This window comes from Garra rufa, chromosome 21, assembly GCF_049309525.1.
Source record: "Garra rufa chromosome 21, GarRuf1.0, whole genome shotgun sequence".
Taxonomy (NCBI): domain Eukaryota; kingdom Metazoa; phylum Chordata; class Actinopteri; order Cypriniformes; family Cyprinidae; genus Garra; species Garra rufa.
The window spans coordinates 15,203,029-15,222,364 of NC_133381.1; the positions used below are offsets into that span (position 1 = coordinate 15,203,029).

At 34.7% G+C, this 19,336-nt stretch overlaps 1 protein-coding gene across 1 annotated transcript in view; it reads left to right on the forward strand.

Moving 5' to 3' along the window:
* The first annotated feature begins 12,537 nt into the window (after nucleotides 1–12,537).
* The window catches only part of kif11 (kinesin family member 11), an 11,524-nt gene continuing 4,725 nt past the window's right edge, over nucleotides 12,538–19,336 (forward strand). The window contains 17 exon segments of the mRNA XM_073827179.1: nucleotides 12,538–12,672; nucleotides 13,181–13,313; nucleotides 13,422–13,519; nucleotides 13,738–13,816; nucleotides 14,545–14,730; nucleotides 14,842–14,966; nucleotides 15,229–15,319; nucleotides 15,405–15,647; nucleotides 15,730–15,825; nucleotides 16,770–16,858; nucleotides 17,086–17,173; nucleotides 17,281–17,469; nucleotides 17,561–17,768; nucleotides 17,886–18,058; nucleotides 18,839–18,935; nucleotides 18,938–18,963; nucleotides 19,049–19,207. Coding sequence (XP_073683280.1) covers nucleotides 12,599–12,672; nucleotides 13,181–13,313; nucleotides 13,422–13,519; nucleotides 13,738–13,816; nucleotides 14,545–14,730; nucleotides 14,842–14,966; nucleotides 15,229–15,319; nucleotides 15,405–15,647; nucleotides 15,730–15,825; nucleotides 16,770–16,858; nucleotides 17,086–17,173; nucleotides 17,281–17,469; nucleotides 17,561–17,768; nucleotides 17,886–18,058; nucleotides 18,839–18,935; nucleotides 18,938–18,963; nucleotides 19,049–19,207 — 2,154 coding nt within the window. The 5' untranslated portion in view covers nucleotides 12,538–12,598.

Sequence of the window (19,336 nt, forward strand, 5' to 3'; positions counted from 1 at the left end):
GCCTTCTAATGCTCACTGCGAGAGACAGACCACGTAACATCAGATCAGTAGGATGTCACAAACAAACAGCGCTAAAATCAAACATGTCACGTTGCTGTTACGTCTGGAGGTATTTTGAGCGACATGTTATTTAGTTCTTGTTAGAGGCCATCTGGATCAGGTGGGTTACTGATTATAGATGAGTGTGTTTACTCACAGCTTGTAAGTTTCCCACTTTGCTGTGTGACCGGGCTGCACTTATTCTGGGCGTCATTATCAAAGCTCCTAAAATCAGCTCATTCTTTTTCCCCTCGAGTTACTCTGCTAGGAAAAAACAGACACACACTTAGAATCTGCAAATGTGTTTAACATATAGTGCAAACAGGCAGAGATTATTCAGTTTTTTCCATTTCTCATTACAATGTAGTGATGTGAAACAAACCAATTTTAAAGGGATAGTTGACACAAAAATGAAAATTCTGTCATTAATTACTCACCCTCATGTCATTCCAAACACAAATTAAGATACTTTCGAAGATATTTTTCCTCTCTTCTTGAATAAAGTCATTATTTTATTTTTCTTTGAACACAAAAAGTACTCATAAAATTACGGTTGAACCACTGGATGGACTATTTTAACAATGTCCTTACTACCTTTTTGGGCTTTGAATGTGGTAGTTGCATTGCTGTCTATACAGTGTCAGAAAGCTCTCAGATTTCATCAAACATATCTTAATTTGTGTTCCAAAGATCAACAAAGGTCTTACAGGTTTGGAACGACATGAGGGAAAGTAATTAACGACAGAATTTAAATTTTTGGGTGAAATATCCCTTTAATAAATCTGGGTTTTAAAAGAAAAGCCTATTTTACACAAAATATTAACTCAAAAAATCATTCAAAAATATTTCAAAAGAAAATGTGCCTTATTTATTCACAACACTGTTGGTAAATTTTACTTTTTGACACAAAATAAATCTGTTGATTGCTTTACAAGCCACTTAAGGTTTATATGACATTCACATCTTGATTAAACAAAAAATTTATTACTTCTTCCTCAAAAGCACTCATAAACTATTCTAATGCAGTATAAAACGATTAGTCACGATTAATTTTACGTTTGCATACTATATGTGTACTGTGTATATTATGTATATATAAATGCATACATACATGTATATATTAAGAAAAACTAGGTTTTTTAGATTTACATACAAATAATTTTTTTAAAAATATATACAACGTATTTTTACATATTAAATATACACAGTACACACACAGAGTATGCAAACGTTTCACAGCTCTAATAATAATTATCATAACCATCATTTATATATGTAGAACCAAAGCGCACCTAAAACGGTTTCAAAAAAAGATTTTGAAAATCAGAAAAACAGTAAAACTGAATTATTATTTTTCTCTTTTGTTATATTTTAAAATGTTTAAACAAAAGGCATACAATTACTCAGCAAAAGTGAATTTTTAGTAGCATTACTCTAGTCTTTAATATAACATTCTAACTTGCTGATTTTGTGCTCAAGAAATGTTTTTGAATGTTTTATCTGCCTAATATTTGAGAATTTTGTTTGTTTTGAGAATTCTTTAGTGAGCATAAATTTCAAAGGAGCAGCATTTATTTAAATACATTTCTTTGAAACTTTATAAATGTCTTGCTGAATAAAAGTGCTTTTTTTAAACTTACTGATCGTAAATGTTTAAACAGTAGTGCATCTTCAGTCAGTGACAATATAACATATGTGATGAGCTTTCCACTGGTTTGTTAGGATATGAGGATATTTGGCTGAGATACAACTATTTGAAAATCTGGAGTCTGAGGAAAAAAACGAAATATTGAGAAAATCGCCTTTAAAGTTGTCCAAATAAAGTTCTTAGCAATACATATTACTAATCAAAAATTAACTTTTGATATATGGTAGGAAATAGTCAAAATATCTTCACGGAACATGATCTTTATTTAAAATCCTAATGATTTTTGGCATAAAAGAAAAATCGATAATCTATACAATGTATTTTTGGCTATTACTACAAACAGTGGACATTTAAACCAGGGCTCGAAATTGCGACCGTTTTGGTCGCATATGCTCCCCAAATTTAATCTGCGCGACCTCAAATTATATTTGGGAGCATTCGTGCGAGTAATTGTTGTGGTGCGACTTACTTTCATTTCTTTACAAAACTCTGGCTAGCCTAACTACTGCACAGACTATTGTGAGCTGATGCAGTGACAGGTTCGCCGTTCTCTCCTTTCATTGTGGACAATTAGAGGGTCTCCACAATCTGCTTTTGAAGAAATATATTTCGTGCTACAGCGTACATTCTGTCAGATACAATTCTGCCGCCTCCGTCTCAATATACTGTACATCACCGCATAAATTCACATCAGATGGTAACTCAGCGGCAGAGTTCCACTCACGCAGGGGCGTTATTACCACTCGGGACACTTTTCAAAATCCCGTTGGTGTCCTCCCACTTTCAAATGGTTTTGTTAAAGTAATCTTTTGTATTGTAGAATGCACGCTCAACACCGTCGAGAGTTTCACGGGATCGTTTAAACGAAACCAAAAGTAAAACTCGCACACGCATTCAAAAGCAATTTTAATACCCCACGTTTAGAGAGCGACTCCCCAATGCGCGCAAATTAGGCTACATACAATATCTAGGCTGTTATTAGTATGTGGGCTATAATAAGTTGTATTGTGTCTATAGCTCTGTATCAGAAAAATTCATTCAAAGGTCATTTGCACTTTGAATATTGAAAGAGTAGCCTACTTTGATCATGCCTGCATTTATTGTCTACACGACTAAGAAAGAAGTGTCCTTTATTTTTTGTTGTTTATACTGTAGATTGTTTACAAATGCAGTGGCTGCCTCTAAATGGCTTTAACTCTATCTTTAACCTCTTTAAATGGCTGTAACTATAATAGAGAAAATAAACATCTTGTTCATGTACTCATATTTTCATTCATTCTTGTTCCTTGCTTAAGGCGTAAAATAAATATATAGGCTTTCAGAATCAGCCCATTTGCTTGTAAAACATCTGCATTGAGAACTGACCATGAAGAATCAAGATCGGCGCATTACTAAAACGAAATTAGGTGCTCCTAAAATTTTTTTGGTGCTCCTAACTTTTTGAAGTTGGGAGCACCAGTGCTACCAAGTAAAAAAGTTAAGTTCGAGCCCTGTAAACATATTGATTATGAAACTATTTGTATTTTCCTATTCGAGCAGAGAGAAATGATCACAGTACCTTAATGCTGCAGATGGGGGAGGGGGCCTGAGACAAGATTCTTTCAATACTCTGAAAAATGGAGAGAGAGGAAACAAAGCTTGTGATAATGGACATATCTCTGGCAAGGAGAGGACAGCTGAATTTGGATGACAACTGGCTTGTCAACACATTTTTGCCACTCAGGATCGAGCCCACACTCTCCTCCTGACCACCGCTGTTCGACACAGCTGCAACAAATCACCACAAGTCATTTCAGCTCAAGTAACACAAGGCTTCATTTTCAGTGAGCGAACACATTTGCTCTTGGTTAAAAATCTGCTCTCAGACTCCATGTTCGGGTTCATGAATCTCTAATGCAACCACATAGGTTATTTACTTTCAGATTTTGAAAACGCTGACACACATCTGTTTCGGTGAACGAAACATTCGATGTTAAATGCTTGACTGCACAACAGCTGGCCAGGTCACGGCTGCCCGATTCCACTATGCACAAGCAGATTTCCAGTGTTGAAAATTTACGCTCAAGACAACTTGTTACTGGCACTTTATCTTAATTAGGCAGATCAATACCATCACAAAAACAGTTACTACAGTAAGTATATCATCATATCAATGAGATCTCCTTTAAATAGTGTTAAGGGCTTCCAGAATGTGTCACTTTAAGCTCCAACAACTAATTGGTCAATTAAATAAAAATCAACAATAAAAATAGTCACCAATATCGCTCATTAGGTTTTTTTCCCCTGCATGCATGATCAGGCTACAAAGTAAGTTTCAATAAGAAAAATAACAGTACACAATATATTAAAGTATTAATATTCTAAAGATTTTAATTTACATATTTGCAAATAATAAATACAATTCGTGCATTACAAATCTAGATTTGACAATTAGATTAATGATTGAAATAATAACCAGAATAATCTATAATGAAAATACTTAATAGTCACTAGTGTAATTTATTTCTTTTTTATAAGGAGATATAAGTAGTGGCCAATAACAAGTTAGCACAGTTTTATAGTATTGCATTTAATACTATCCTTCAGTGACGGTAAGGGCTAGGCGACATGGCCAAAAAAAAATTATCAGGATGAAGTTTGTATATTAGTTGATATCGATAATTATCACAATAAATTTCGAATCTTTATTTCTTTTAAGTTTAAAGGCAAATGTTTGCTCTTAAGTGAGAGTTAATTGAAAAGATTGAAAAGCCTTCTGACTGTATTGTTGGTTCATCTGGCTTTAAACTATAGTAGTCAACATTTGAAGTGGATCAAAACCTTTCAACAAAGTTGTCCTAAAACCAAAACAACAGGACAACTTTGAACTTTTTTGATCCACTCAAATGTTGACTACTGTAGTTTAAATCACTGAGTCATTTTTGTAAAGCCAGCAATACTAAAATTAACTTAGGATCATTGACTATTTACAATGCTGATTTACTACAAAGGAGACTAGTAAAGTTATCAGCGCTTATTCTAACATAGCAGAACTATGTCCACTTGAATAAAACGGTGTAGACGACGTCTAGACTTTCTGTTAACCTCTAGCCACACTGTAGGCAAAACGGCAGGCCAGACTGGCTGCATACCGCAGACCCAGTCGAGTTTCAGAACAAAGCGCTCAGCATGACCTACATTACCATGTGAATGACTCTATGATTCTGTGAGGACTGAGTGTTTACTACGAACATTCAGTCCAAGAAAAAACAGCTAAAATCTTGAACAAAAAGGCAGAAACATAGACAAAAAAGGAGAAAGTGCACTGTGGAACAAAACCAGAAGCAAAACCAGAAGTCCTTCAACATGTTCAATCAAAGCCTGCAGAAAAAACTAGGCTAAATCAATAAGCTATCCACTTAGGAGAATTATGAGCTTCATTATTACTCAAATAGATTAGAATACATTCATAGACATGAAAAAAACTAGCTTCAAAGTAATTCCACATGCAGGAGCACCAACACAAACGTGCCCAACACCTGATTTCCAACACCACCTCTAAACTCACACTTGTCACATAAAAGGGCCCCTCGGGCCAACCTAGCAAACAGGTCACCTGATTTGACCCTGAAAATAAAGGGCAAGTCTCTGTAACCCCGTCTCACATGCGCTCATAAATTCTCATCAATAATTCATTCTGCTTACATTACTGTCACTTTATTTTGAAGAATGCAACTAGTTGATTTAGAGGGATATTGCATTTGCAGCGCATGTGTTTACAAGTGTGAAAAATTCTAATGAGATGCTGCAGCAAGCAGTTTATGAACTTGGCGAACGGATACGCAACTTTTAAAATGTGTTATGCTTATTATGCTTATGTCTGCATGGAGTTGACAGTAAGTCACAACTTCAGAATAAACATTAACCGGTTATGGAATAAGCACGTATTAAATGGCATCAAACTTAAGAGTTTGACGCCTCTGAAAACAGTACAGTTTATTCTAATGGCTCAATCTACATTTAAAACATTAAAGGGATAATTAATAGTGATTTGAAAATGAAAATTCTATAATACATTACTCACCCTCAACCCATAAGACCTTTGTTCATCTTCGGAACACAAATGAAAATATTTTTGATGAAATCCGAGAGCTTTCTGACCCTGCATAGACAGCAGCGCAACTACCATGTTTAAGGTTTAGAAAGGTACCAAGATAGGTATCAACTGTAATTTTATGAAGCTACTAGAAAACTTTCTGTGTGCAAAAAAACTAAAATAACTACTTTATTTAACAATTCTTCTCCTCTGCGTCACCCCAGTGCCATTTTGGAGAGTACCACAACGCATACACATGCTTTGTTATGATCAAATTTAATCGGATTTTATCAAAAAATATCTTCATTTGTTTTCTAAAGATGAACGAAGGTGTTACAGGTTTGGAACGACATTAGGGTGAGTAATGACAGAATTTTCATTTTTGGGTGAACCATCACTTTAAAAAATAATTATAATAATTGGCTCTATACACATTTAAAACATAAAAAAGAATTATAATAACAGCTCATTTTGCTGTTTGAATAAATTTATGACCCTTTTTTTAATATTGAAATCTTCCAATTGGAAAAAAAATTATCAGAGTTTAATGACACAGCATTTTTAAATCAATATTAATTACTGGCTTACAATTCTTATACACACAAACACACACACAGACACATACACACATATATAGGATGTAACGATATTATCAATATCCTGGTATGGCAAAACTGTCACGATATCATTGTGGTCACATAACAATATGAAATGAAATGTCTTCCGGGAAAAAAAAGTGTAGTTTTAAAATATATATAAATTTCTTATTCTAACACAAAAGGTCTTTAAAGTTGGGTTTTGGGCCATCATGGTGTGTTTGGGGCATATTATCTGTCAAATTAACTAAAACCGAAAAGCACAATATGACTTAATTCAATTATCAAGTCTGTTTTCGCTGCAGTGTTGTTTTTGACAACCATCTTAGATTTAGTCTTAGTCTTAGTCTTTTGGACTAAAATGCTTCTTAGTTTTAGTCAAATTTTAGTCACTTCTATATGTGATAGTTTTAGTCCAATTTTAGTCGAAGAAAAGTCAAAAAGGTTTTAGTCTAGTTTTAGTCGACGAAAAGTCAAAAAGGTTTTAGTCTAGTTTTAGTCAAAAAAAGGGAAAAAAGTAGTCTTTTAACAAATTAATGTAGGTCAGTAAGTATTTTGCTGTTGGGTAGTGTCACTTATAAGTTCTGAAAATAGCAGATCTATAGTTCAACACAACGTGAGCTTCGGGATCGACTATTTTCACCAATAATTACAATAATGAAGGAATGTTTTAGAACATAAAAGACAAACAAGGATGGAATGCTAAAACGGCTTGCCATACTAGTATAGCAAAGAGTATTTAATGCTAAAACGGCTTGCCATAGCGTCAGATACTTTAAGTTTTAATTGGCATGCACAATAAGTGGAAATGTCATGCATTTTAAACGTCTGACGGACCACCCACTAACATTTTCATCTATTCTCGTCTCGTCAACGAAAACTCACACACGTCTCGTCATGTTTTAGTCATCAACGAGCCATTTTTATCTCGTCATCGTCTCGTTATCGTCATGAAAAAAAGTGGCGTCAACGAAATGATTTCGTCATCGTCATCGTTGACGAAAACAACACTGTTTCGCTGCACGTTTCAAAGCGATCAAGCACTTTGTTCAGGCAAACAGCTTGTGATCCGGTGTTTTCAGCGCCTCAGAACGGCTCAGTTCACTGTGAACGCAGTGAACTCGTTTATTGCACGTGCTGTGAGCTTAGCGCGCATTTGGAAATGCAACAGCCACCAGTTAAGCTTTACTTTTCAAGCAGATGATTACATCATTTCACTAGATTTGTAGTGAGACGTGTTTTTGTAAGCCTGTTTTCACTGAAGCTGGTGTTTTGCGTCAAAATTAAAGCTCTACTGTTGTTCCCAACAAAATAAAAGCTTAAAAGTGCAGTATGAATTGCTGACAGCTAGTTAAAATGGGTAAAATTACTGCAATCCAAATTCAAAATATCTCTTTTAAGTGTAGAAATTAGAAAAGCATTGTAATTTCCTAACTGTGGTGTAGCATTTTCATTTATTGTATAGTGCAATTGTTTTACAATATATGGCTATTACTGTGATTGGAATAACAATAACATAACATTGCTGTTATTATTACCATATTCTAATTTGTTTGGCTTTCTAAAACACCAGTATGGATGCAATTTAGACTGCAACAGTATGTCACAAATAAAAAGAGGGTTGAGTACCATTTAAAGTTCAGGCACAAGTTAACTCACTGACTTTTTTCCTGACTTACGTTTTCTTAGGTAAGAAAATGGGTTGAACCTTTTAATTTTAACTCTCAAGTGCATTACATAGAATAATTTAACTGAAAAATGTGCAAACTTTGTATTTTTTTTCCAAGTTTTCATTTCTCTCTCTCATTTTTAAATATTGTATCGTGGACTTCATATCGAGATATTATCGTATGATGAGATTTTGATATTGTTACATCCCTAACATATATATATGTGACCCTGGACCACAAAACCAGTCTTAAGTCGCTGGGGTATATTTGTAGCAATAGCCAAAAATACATTGCATGGGTCAATTTTTTATTTTTCTTTTATGCCAAAAATCATTAAGAAATTAAGTAAAGTTCATGTTCCATGAAGATTTTTTGTAAAATTCCTACTGTAAACATATCAAAATGTAATTTTTGATTTGTAATATGCATTGTTAAGAACCTAATTTGGACAACTTTAAAGGTGAATTTCTCAGTCTTTTTGATTTTTTTGCATCCTCAGATTTCTGATTTCAAATAGATGTATCTCAGCCAAATATTGTCATATCCTAACAAACCATACATCAATAGAAAGCTTATTTATCGAGCTTTCATATCATGTATAAATCTCAGTTTTGTCAAATTTAACCTTAAGACTGGTTTTGTGGTCCAGGGTCACATATAGACACACACACACAACACATTGATAATATTAAACCACCAAAAGCCAACATAAGGTGCATTATTATTATGAAGGTTTATCCTGCAGATTATACTCATTCTATTTTAGGACCATGATTTATATTAAAGTACTATAGTACCAATTGATGCCATGACTGTACTTTTCTGAGATACACCACAAAAAAATACCATGTTACTACCATAATTTCTTGAACATATAATCTGGAGTACCATGTAAACATTTAGTTCTACAATATGTTTTATTAAAGTATCATGGCAATAACACAACCACAATACTTTTTGTTAAACATCATTATCATATTCCTTTATTCGGTTATTTATAAGATACTTGTGGTTTTACTAAATGTCCAAACAGCATGGAAATACCATGGTAAGACAAAAAAAAGATAAATACAATTAAGATACAATAAATAATCTTAATTCAACATCACATTTAATATATTCTATAGTTAAAAAAAATACTTTTAATAACCCTTGGTGGCACACAAACAAAAACCACCCACATTTCTTACAGATGAAAACCAATGCCCTCCAGCAACATATTTACTGCACTACGCACATCATAACAATCACAGATTCATCTAAACACTATTAATCACATGCTAAAAATTATTATTCATGCATATCAGTTAGGCCTCATTGCGACCTTGGCCTTGAAGCCAGCAACACACCCAAGGCCCCCAAAAATCCTGCATCTGTCACTTTGCCAATCACAAACGTGACTCTTGCACCATGTTCATATTTGATTACATATGAACTGCATCCCAATATCCGAAACTGTCCTAATAATCAATACGCCTGCCATGTGAATCAGTCTTTCAGGGGCTAACCGAAGCGTGTAGCTAAAAAGGCACCGTCATGCAAGATGAAAACACATTATGCATTAATTTACCTCACTTAAAACGTTTTATAATACGCTCCATATTGCATTTACACCGATAGGTATTGAATGCACGAAGAGTTTTCAACAAACGTACGCCGGACAGTTCGGTTTTTAGGGTGATAGTGGTTAGCAAGCGAGCTCGTGTTAGCTTCGGTTGTTTTTATTGATTATTCAGGATCGCGAGAGGAAAAACACAAGCGGTTAGCACACGAGGTGTTTGTAGATTGAGGTGCGTGCTCACCGATGGTGAATTGTTTTATTGGTCGTGTTGTGTTGAAGAGTGTCTTGTTAAACGGTGCGGTGCCCCTCTCTCCCCATTCCCTCCTGCTGCTGCTGCTGTTGTCAGGCTACTGCACGCCGGTGAAGCCTGCGACGACGAGGAACGAGAAACGTGAGCACAGCTACTATGACAACCGAACAAGTCCGTAGCTATGATATTTCTTTAAAATAAAAGTCTCCATCATTTTTTGCCAGAAAGCAGAAAGGCCACTTTGGCCTTTTGGAAAAAAAAAAAAAAAAGAAGCGTGTTTCCCACACTCACATTAGCATTTGACATACTATCATAGGAAAACGTCTGTAATTGGTGTCTTGTTAAAGTCATAAAACATTGTGTTTTAATCAAAGTTTTTGTTGTTCCTCTAACATTAATTAGTAAACTAAGCAAACAATATTTTTAGATTTTCGTATTTAGTACACAAATTATATAAAGCTTGTTTTTTCGTTGTTTTCTTCACGCAGCACATCACACCTCAAGCATGTTCTTCATTGACACTGTTTGGCTTCGTTTATAACAAGTACACTGACCTTTTTGGGAAATGGGGCCCAATTGTTGATTTCAGTGGGGATTACATCAACCATCAGAGCGTTTTCATTTTTGTAATGTAAATCATTTTCACATAATAAACACTGAATAGTTTATGAAGATTTTCTTTTGTGTTTATGATTTACTTTCAGGTCTGGGTCTAATACAAAGCAAAAAGAAATTATGACAATATGGTAAAATGTTTTCAAGAGAGTTTTAAAGTGACCTTCATATAACAAAAGGTAAAGCTTGCACTTACTTTTGTTTTGTGGAATACATAAAACTAAGTACTATAGTAGAAATGGAGTAAACAAATAGTGTTAACAATTAATGAAACCGTGTAAAAGTATCAATCAGGACATAAAAGGAATTATTTATTAATTCTGTAACTAAAAATAATAAGTACTAATGTGAGAATGATAGAAATGGAGACAGAGCAAAAAGAAATACTTAGTGGTGATTATTTCTGAAGGATCATGTGACAATAAAGACTGGAGTAATGATGCTAAAAATTGCTAAATCAGCTTGGAAATCACAGAAATAAATTACATTTTAAAATAAAATAAATTTTTTTACTGTGTTTGCTGTACCTTGGATCAAATAAATGCAGGCTTGGTGAGCAGAAGAGACTTCTTTTTCACTGGTAGTGTACAACTGTAATTGCACTGTATGATTTGCTCTTCAGGCCAAATACATTTAAAAATAGTACCAGTTGGTACTATATGTGACCCTGGACCACAAAATCAGTCTTAAGTAGCACAGGTAGATTTTTAGAAATAGCCAAAAATACATTGTTTGGGTCAAAATTATCGCTTTTTTTATGCCTAAGTAAAAATCATGTTCCATGAAGTTATTTTGTAAATTTTCTACCATAAATATATAAAAACTTGATTTTTGATTAGTAATATGCATTGCTAAGAACTTCATTTGGACAACTTTTAAGGCGATTTTCTTAATATTTAGATTTTTTTGCACCCTCAGATTCCAGGTTTTCAAATAGTTGTATCTCAGACAAACATTGTCCTATTTTAACAAACAATATATCAACGGAAAGCTTATTTACTCAGCTTTCAGATGACGCAATAATCTCAATTTTGACGAATTTACACTTATGACTGGTTTTGTGGTCCAGGGTCACATATGAACTGGTAGGCCTAAAATGTCTACAACTGTTCACTAAAAGCACAAGAGTGTCATGGTTTCTCACCACCATCTACTGGTAATATTGGGAACTACAGTAGATTCAAGCAAAAGGCGCTGTCGGAAAGAGACTTCTGAAACACTTTTGAAGCGAATTTTGAATCTAGATGTTGAATATAAAAACAGCTACAATGAAGTGGAAAATATTTAAGATCATATGTATATATCTTTCCTTTTATGCATTTATATATTCTGTACTGTTGCACAATACCATATTTCAAACATACAAACAATATAAACACTAGTCTAACGATAAAAAAGGAATTAACTGCGTCAGTGAAAATAAGTATTAATTTAATATTCATTTAATATCTAATTTGTTTGAAATAAACGCATTTACGTTTTATATCTGATTCATTTTATTCACACCTTATATACGGCTTATATTCGTCAACTTTATTTAAAATGAATATACTGTACAAAAGTAATGTATTTAATTATACGTAATTCAATTTATAAATTCAATCTCCATTCATCTCCTCATCCAGTACTATTCAAAAACACTGCACTTTCCCGAGATGCATCCGCTCCAGCTCGCCTCCTGTACACCAATCAGAAGCATGGTGAACCAGCCCTCTTCTCTGATTGGCTTAAAGCTGCAGATGCGCAATTTTCAAAGTCAGCTAACTGCAGCGCTTGAATACTCGTAATCAGAGCGTACAGCAAATAGAGCGTATTCAAATAACCTGCGTTACTGGTGGGATTTTAAACGTCTTTGGCAGCTTATTTGATCGGTATGTACTTTTGATACATTTGTTCTTATTAGCTTGTTCGTGCAATTTATTTTGGTTAGGCGCCATTTAGACTAGAAGACAATGTCATACTAACGTATCTGGTGGTGTTTACGGTTTATCTGTATTGTTTATGTTTTTAAATGGCTTAAACTTTGTTTATTATTTTCCAGTGTGACTTTGTGACTTAGATTTGTCTGTTAAAACCTAATTTTGTTTAAAGGTTACATTTAAAGGGCATTTTCAGAGCTGGAGCACAGGAGACGCTCCTTTAACATGGCTTCAACACAGTTACCAGCATCCAAAAAAGATGAGAAAGGCAGAAATATACAAGTGGTTGTACGATGCAGGTAAATATACAGGTTTTGTGTGCATTTGTCTTTCTAAGTAGTGTAAACATACCTCAATCACATTTTTTTTGTATGTTGTACCATATATGCATGGCCAATAACCAACATGTTTACGTTGGTTTTTACACTCTTAGTTCAAAACCCCTCTTTATTATATTTTTTTTTTTAAATGAAATGTTGCTCTAAAACAGATTTTTTACTTTTACTAGTTTTTTTAATGTGACAGCTTGCCCCTCACATGACATGATTTAAATGACCAATTATTAATCATGTCGTTTGCTAAAGCAATATATTTGTAGTATTTTCATTGCTTTTTCAAAAATGTGTTTTTGTAATTGCTTACATTTTAGCTGAAAAGCCTAGAGTGGTTTATTTTTTATATATTTCTTGTGTAATGTTAAGTCTTGCTTTTCTATTACTTCCTTTTTTTTTGTTATTAAAATTGTGCATATTTCTGAGATAAAAATGAGTGTCACCACCATTCTCATATTTTCTGTCCGATTCACAGACCTTTCAACACAGTGGAGCGTAAATCTGCCTCTCATACTGTTGTTGAATGTGACCAGAACCGAAAAGAGGTGACGGTTCGTACTGGAGGCGCCACAGACAAAGCAGCAAGAAAAACATACACTTTTGACATGGTAAGTGTTTAGCTTGTTTTTCACCGAAATTCTGACTATTAATGTCATGTAAATCTTTTCCTGTGTAGTAATGCCCTTTATAAATTTGTCTCATTTCGATTGATTTAGGTGTTTGGTCCCTCTGCCAAACAAATCGAGGTTTACAGGAGTGTGGTTTGCCCCATATTAGATGAAGTTATCATGGGCTATAACTGTACTGTCTTTGCGTGAGTATCTTTTATTTAAATGTCAAATCATTTGAAGTTACAGATACCTTTTTTGTGTTACGTTTGTACATTTGTTTAATGTTTTATTTCTAAACTCTGTTTTATTAACTAAAGTTTGATTTTTAACATTAAAATGGCTAAAAAGCTGGCATGGTGTTTAAAAAAAATGACACAATTGTTATGTATTTATATTATCGGTTATCTGTTTTTGTTTTAAGATATGGACAAACTGGAACAGGGAAAACTTTCACAATGGAAGGGGAAAGATCACCCAATGAGGAGTTTACTTGGGAAGAGGTAATATTTGAGTCAAAGTTTGGCAATTCTGCAAAAGTCTTAAGTGGACCATACCAATCCAATGGCTGTTTAAACTGCTTGTTTTTACAATTTTACCTTTTAAAGGGTTAGTTCACCCAAAAATGAAAATTTCTTTCATTATTCACCCTTATGTCATTCCAAACCCGTAAGACCTTTGTTCACCTTCTAAACACAAACTAAGTTATTTTTGATGAAATCCAAGAGCTTTCGGACCCTCCATAGACAGCAAGGGTCTTTCCACATTCAAGGTAATTTTATAAAGCTACAAGAATACTTTGTTTTATAACAAACAGTGGTCGAACCACTGATTTTGTTGAAGTTTTTTGGTACCTTTCTGGACTTTGAACATGAAAGGACCCTTGCTGTCTATAGAGGGTCAGAAAGCTCTCAGATTTAATCTAAAATATCTTAATTTGTGTTCCAAAGATAAACTAAGATCTTACGGTATTGGAACAACATGAGGCTGAGTAATTAATGACAATTTTTATTTAGGGGTGAACTATCCTTTTAAGACTTTTATAGCTATATATATATATATTTTTTTTTTTTTCTTTTTTTTTTTCTTTCTTTACATATGCAATGAAGAAATACGTGATCATTAAGGTTTTGCTTTTGGAAAACAATATAAATGCCAACGTATTCATGATATGATTCAATCATGGGTTCTTTTCCTTCTCTCCTCATTTCTTTCATGGCTTCTCTTACAGGACCCTCTGGCTGGAATCATTCCCAGAACTCTTCATCAGATCTTTGAGAAATTGTCCAATAATGGCACAGAGTTCTCAGTGAAGGTTTCACTGCTGGAAATCTATAATGAGGAACTGTTTGACCTTCTCAGCCCTGCTCCAGATGTCACAGAGAGACTACAACTGTTTGACGATCCAAGAAATAAAGTATGTTGATTTGGTTTCTGTAATGCCTTATACCAATAATATCCATGTGACTTATTCGTTTGAAAAAATTCCACGTGTTTGCTAAAACAAGATATTGTCTATATTTGTCAGAGGGGTGTGACCATTAAAGGTCTTGAGGAGATCACTGTACACAATAAGAACGAGGTGTATCAAATCCTGGAAAGAGGAGCAGCCAAGAGAAAGACGGCCTCCACACTCATGAACGCTTACTCCAGGTAATAACTGGATCCTTGCATCACAATTTAAAGAGTTCACCCAATAATGACAATTGTCAATAATCACATGGACATTGGTAAAATAGTCCATGTGACATTAGTGGTTCAATGTAATTTTACAAAGTTGAATTATCCCTTTAAGATGCAAGAAGACAAAGTACATGTATCCCTCCCTTTAAGATGCAAGAAGACAAAGTACATGTATCCCAGTGCTGTTTTGTTCATGGTTTATAATGCCCCTTTTCTCCTTTCTTTCCCCCAGTCGATCTCACTCTGTGTTCTCTGTGACTATTCACATGAAAGAGATCACACTGGATGGAGAGGAGCTGGTTAAGATTGGAAAACTGAACTTGGTAAGTTTACTTTCTTCATTCCTGGTGTTGTAATCTACAATTCTGGTTCATCAGTGTTAACTCATGCTTATGTGTATCTGTTTAGGTGGATCTTGCGGGTAGTGAGAACATTGGGCGATCTGGTGCTGTGGACAAGCGTGCACGTGAAGCTGGCAACATAAACCAGTCTCTGCTGACTCTGGGTCGTGTAATCAAGGCTCTGGTGGAGAGAGGGCCTCACGTGCCTTACAGAGAGTCCAAACTCACGCGTATTCTGCAAGACTCACTGGGAGGACGCACCAAAACCTCCATTATCGCCACTGTGTCTCCTGCCTCCATAAATCTGGAGGTATGACTTGTGCTGGTAGACTTTGTGCTGTTTCTTTATTTTGTCCTCCTTTTAGGAATATTAATTTATTATATACTTGTAGGAAACTCTGAGCACTCTGGACTATGCTAACAGGGCCAAGAGTATCATGAATAAGCCAGAGGTCAACCAAAAACTCACCAAGAGAACTCTGATCAAGGTAAGTTTCTTTACTGCTTGTAGATTATACGCTACCAGTCAAAAGTTTTTGAACAGTAATATTTCTAATTTATTTTTTTATTCTTTTTTTTTTTTTTTAAAGCAGTCTCTTTTGCTCATCAAGCCTTACAGCAAAAACTGTATGATTTTGAAATATTTTTACTATTTTAAAATAACTTTTTCTATGTGAATATATTTTAAAATTTAATTGATTCCTGTGATCAAAGCTACATTTTTGGCTTAATTACTCCGGTTTTCAGTGTCACATGATCCTTCAGAAATCCGTCTAATATGCAGAATTGCTGTTCAAGAAACATTTATCAATATTTAAAACAGTTCTTTGAATAGAAAGGTCCAAAATCTGATTTATTTGGAAGTGTTGTGTTTTTTTTTTTTTTTTAAATCATTATACATTACCATTCAAATGCTTGGAGTCAGTATAATTTCTTTTCTTTTAAGAAAGTATAGAAATTAACTTTAGTGAGGATGCTTTAAATTGATTAAAAGTTAAGGCATTTATAATATTACAAAAGATTTCTATTTCAGATAAATGCTGTTCTTCTGAACTTTCTATTCAAAGAAACCTGCAAAAAAAACTAAACTATCATGTTTTTTGAGCAGTAAATCAGAATAATAGAATGATTTATGAAGGATCAATCACCGGAATAAATTGCATATTAAAATATATTTTCAAATAGGAAAGCTATTTTAAATGGTAAAAATATTTCAAATTGTATTTTTTTTTTTCTGTACTTTGGATCAAATAAATGCAGGCTTTGTGAGCAGAAGAGACTCTTTTTAAAAAAAGTACTGTTCTTGTACTGTTCAAACGCTGTTGACTGGTAATGTACATTTTCATAATACTTCCAGAATTTTTCTTTTTTTCTTTTTTTTGTTCATGCAGCAATGACCAACCCATTTCTGTTTCTAAAATAATTGTTGTAGGAATACACAGAGGAGATTGAGCGGCTGAAAAGAGATTTGGCTGCCACCCGTGACAAACATGGAGTGTACCTCTCTGTTGATAATTATGAGTGAGTTTTGCATGTATATTTATTCTCAAAGTCTGTTAAACATTAGAATTTTTAAAATGTAGTTTATTCCTGTGATGGTAAAGCAGATTTTTTTTTTTTCAGCCGGCATTACTTCAGTCTTGTGTTTCACATGAATTGTACATTTAGTAGTTTAATTGAGGGTGATAATTCTGAAGGAGCAGTTTTTTAATTTTAATTGTTTATTACCACTATTTGTCCATTTGCAGGACTATGAACAGTAAATTGCTGTCTCAGGAAGAGCAAATTACAGAGTACACAGAGCGGATTGCTGCTGTGGAGGAGGAGCTCAAAAAAGTGAGCGTCTTTCAAATCCATTCTACTTCTGCTTTTCGATGTGTACAAGTTCTGCCATGGTGTCATGACTGTGAGTGATGTATCTCAAATTGTGCTTGTGTTGGCAGATTATGGACTTGTTTACAGACAGTAAGCAGAAATTGGACCAGTGCACTGATGACCTGCAGGACAAGAACCAGAGACTGGAGGAGGCTCACAAGGACTTAACGGAGACCAGGCATCGCCTCACTCAAGAGGAGTACATCACTTCAAAGCTCCAGAGCAATGAGGGTCAACTCTACAGCACTGCTGACCAGGTCTGTAAATCAGATGTATAATTCAGTGATGCAATGATACGATAGTGTTGCTTTTATGCATAAATATTAACTTGATTTTTCTATCATTCAGCTGTTGAGCACTGCTGAGTCTAGCACACAGGATGTTAGTGGTCTCCATGCTAAGCTGCAGAGGAAGAGAGAAGTGGAGCTTCATAATGGAGAGGTCCAGCAGAGCTTTTCCCAGCGCATGGAGAACTGCTACAATAGCATGCAGTCCTCACTGCAGGAGCAGAGTCACAAACATGCTGCTATGATTGACTATTACCGCTCTTCTGTGGGTAAGTCGTGTTACATGTCTCCACTCTCTAACTGTAAAATGCTGTTTTAAACCGTTCCAGCAAGAGTCTCTCCAGGAAAACAACCATGTTAATCTATTTTTGCATGTTTCTGTTTAGGGGAGCTGTTGAATACAAATGGCACAGTGTTTAAGGAGACGTTAGGTGCTGTCTGTGAATCTTACAGCAGTATTAAAGAGGCTGTGGGAGAAGGTGTGGAGCGGTGCAAGAAACGAGTGTTACATCAGGAGAAACTCTCTCAGGAGGCTCAGAATAGCATGCTGGAAATACTGGTAAGAACTGGTTAAATTGTAAACTGTTTGACTACTTTTTCATATTAAAGGCTAAATTGTGACCCTGGACCACAAAACCAGCCATAAGGGTCTTTCTTTTTATTGAAATTTATATATCATGCTGAATAAATAAGCTTTCCATTGATGTGTGGTTTGTTAGCATAGTAATCTGTAAGCTGAGGGTGCAAAAAAAATCAAAATACTGAGAAAATCATCACCTGTGAAGTTGTCCAAATGAAGTTCTTAGCAATGCATATTACTAATCAAAAAATAAGCTTTAATATTTATGGTAGGACACATGATCTTTACTTAATATCCTAATGATTTTTGCCACTTTCCCTCTCTCTGCCTGATATGCTATTTGAGCTTGATGGTATGTTTATTGTAAAAATGCATTAAGATAGGCATTTTATCAACTTTAACTTTTTGAGGTCTAGAAATAAAATTTTATAAACCAAGCATCCAGGTTTAATTCCCAGACTGTTAGATTTCTAGTTGTTTTGGGTTATTTTAAATGAACTCATCTTGAAGCCTGCTTGGAAGTTTTCGAGGCTGCCTGGTTAAGAACCACTGGGATAGTGTTTATTTTAATGTGGCCTATTTTCCTTTGCCATCTAATTTAAAATCTTTACAATTTTATTAAGGTGAAACATGTATCTTTGACCATCTTTTTCATACTGTTTACCTTGTAGTGATGCACTAGTAAATGGTTTTTATTATTTTTAGCTTTGTATAGAATGTTAAAATTGCCTTTTTTCTTTTCTTTTTATTCCCTCCCAGGATGAACACAAACAGCATTTAGAGGAGGTTTTGGTTGCCCAAGCAGTGCCAGGGATCAGGTCTGTCATGGCCATGAATGACAGCCTGAAGCAAACCCTCGCAGATACCACACTTTGGCTGAGCAGGCATGTTTGAAAATAATTTGCATGCTCCTGTACCAGTCTATTGCTTATTTTAAGATTTGTAATCACTTTAAAATGTCTCCTACAGATGCACGGTCTAAAAGCTGAGATGTCGTCGTTTTTTGACTCATATGTTGAATCGTTGTCCAGTATGCGAGAGAGCGCTGTGGAAGGCTTCAGTACTCTGCGTGCTGAGCACGACAACCTCAAGCAACAAGTCAGCCAAGCTGGAAACAGCCATCAGGCAGTAAGTCTACAAATCACATTTCTTTTAAAATTGATTGGCTTAGATGTTCACAAGTTTTGCGGGTGCTGTAAATGTAACCGATTGGCCACAAGGAGGCTGTTTCGGCACATGCAAAAATATAAAAAGTGT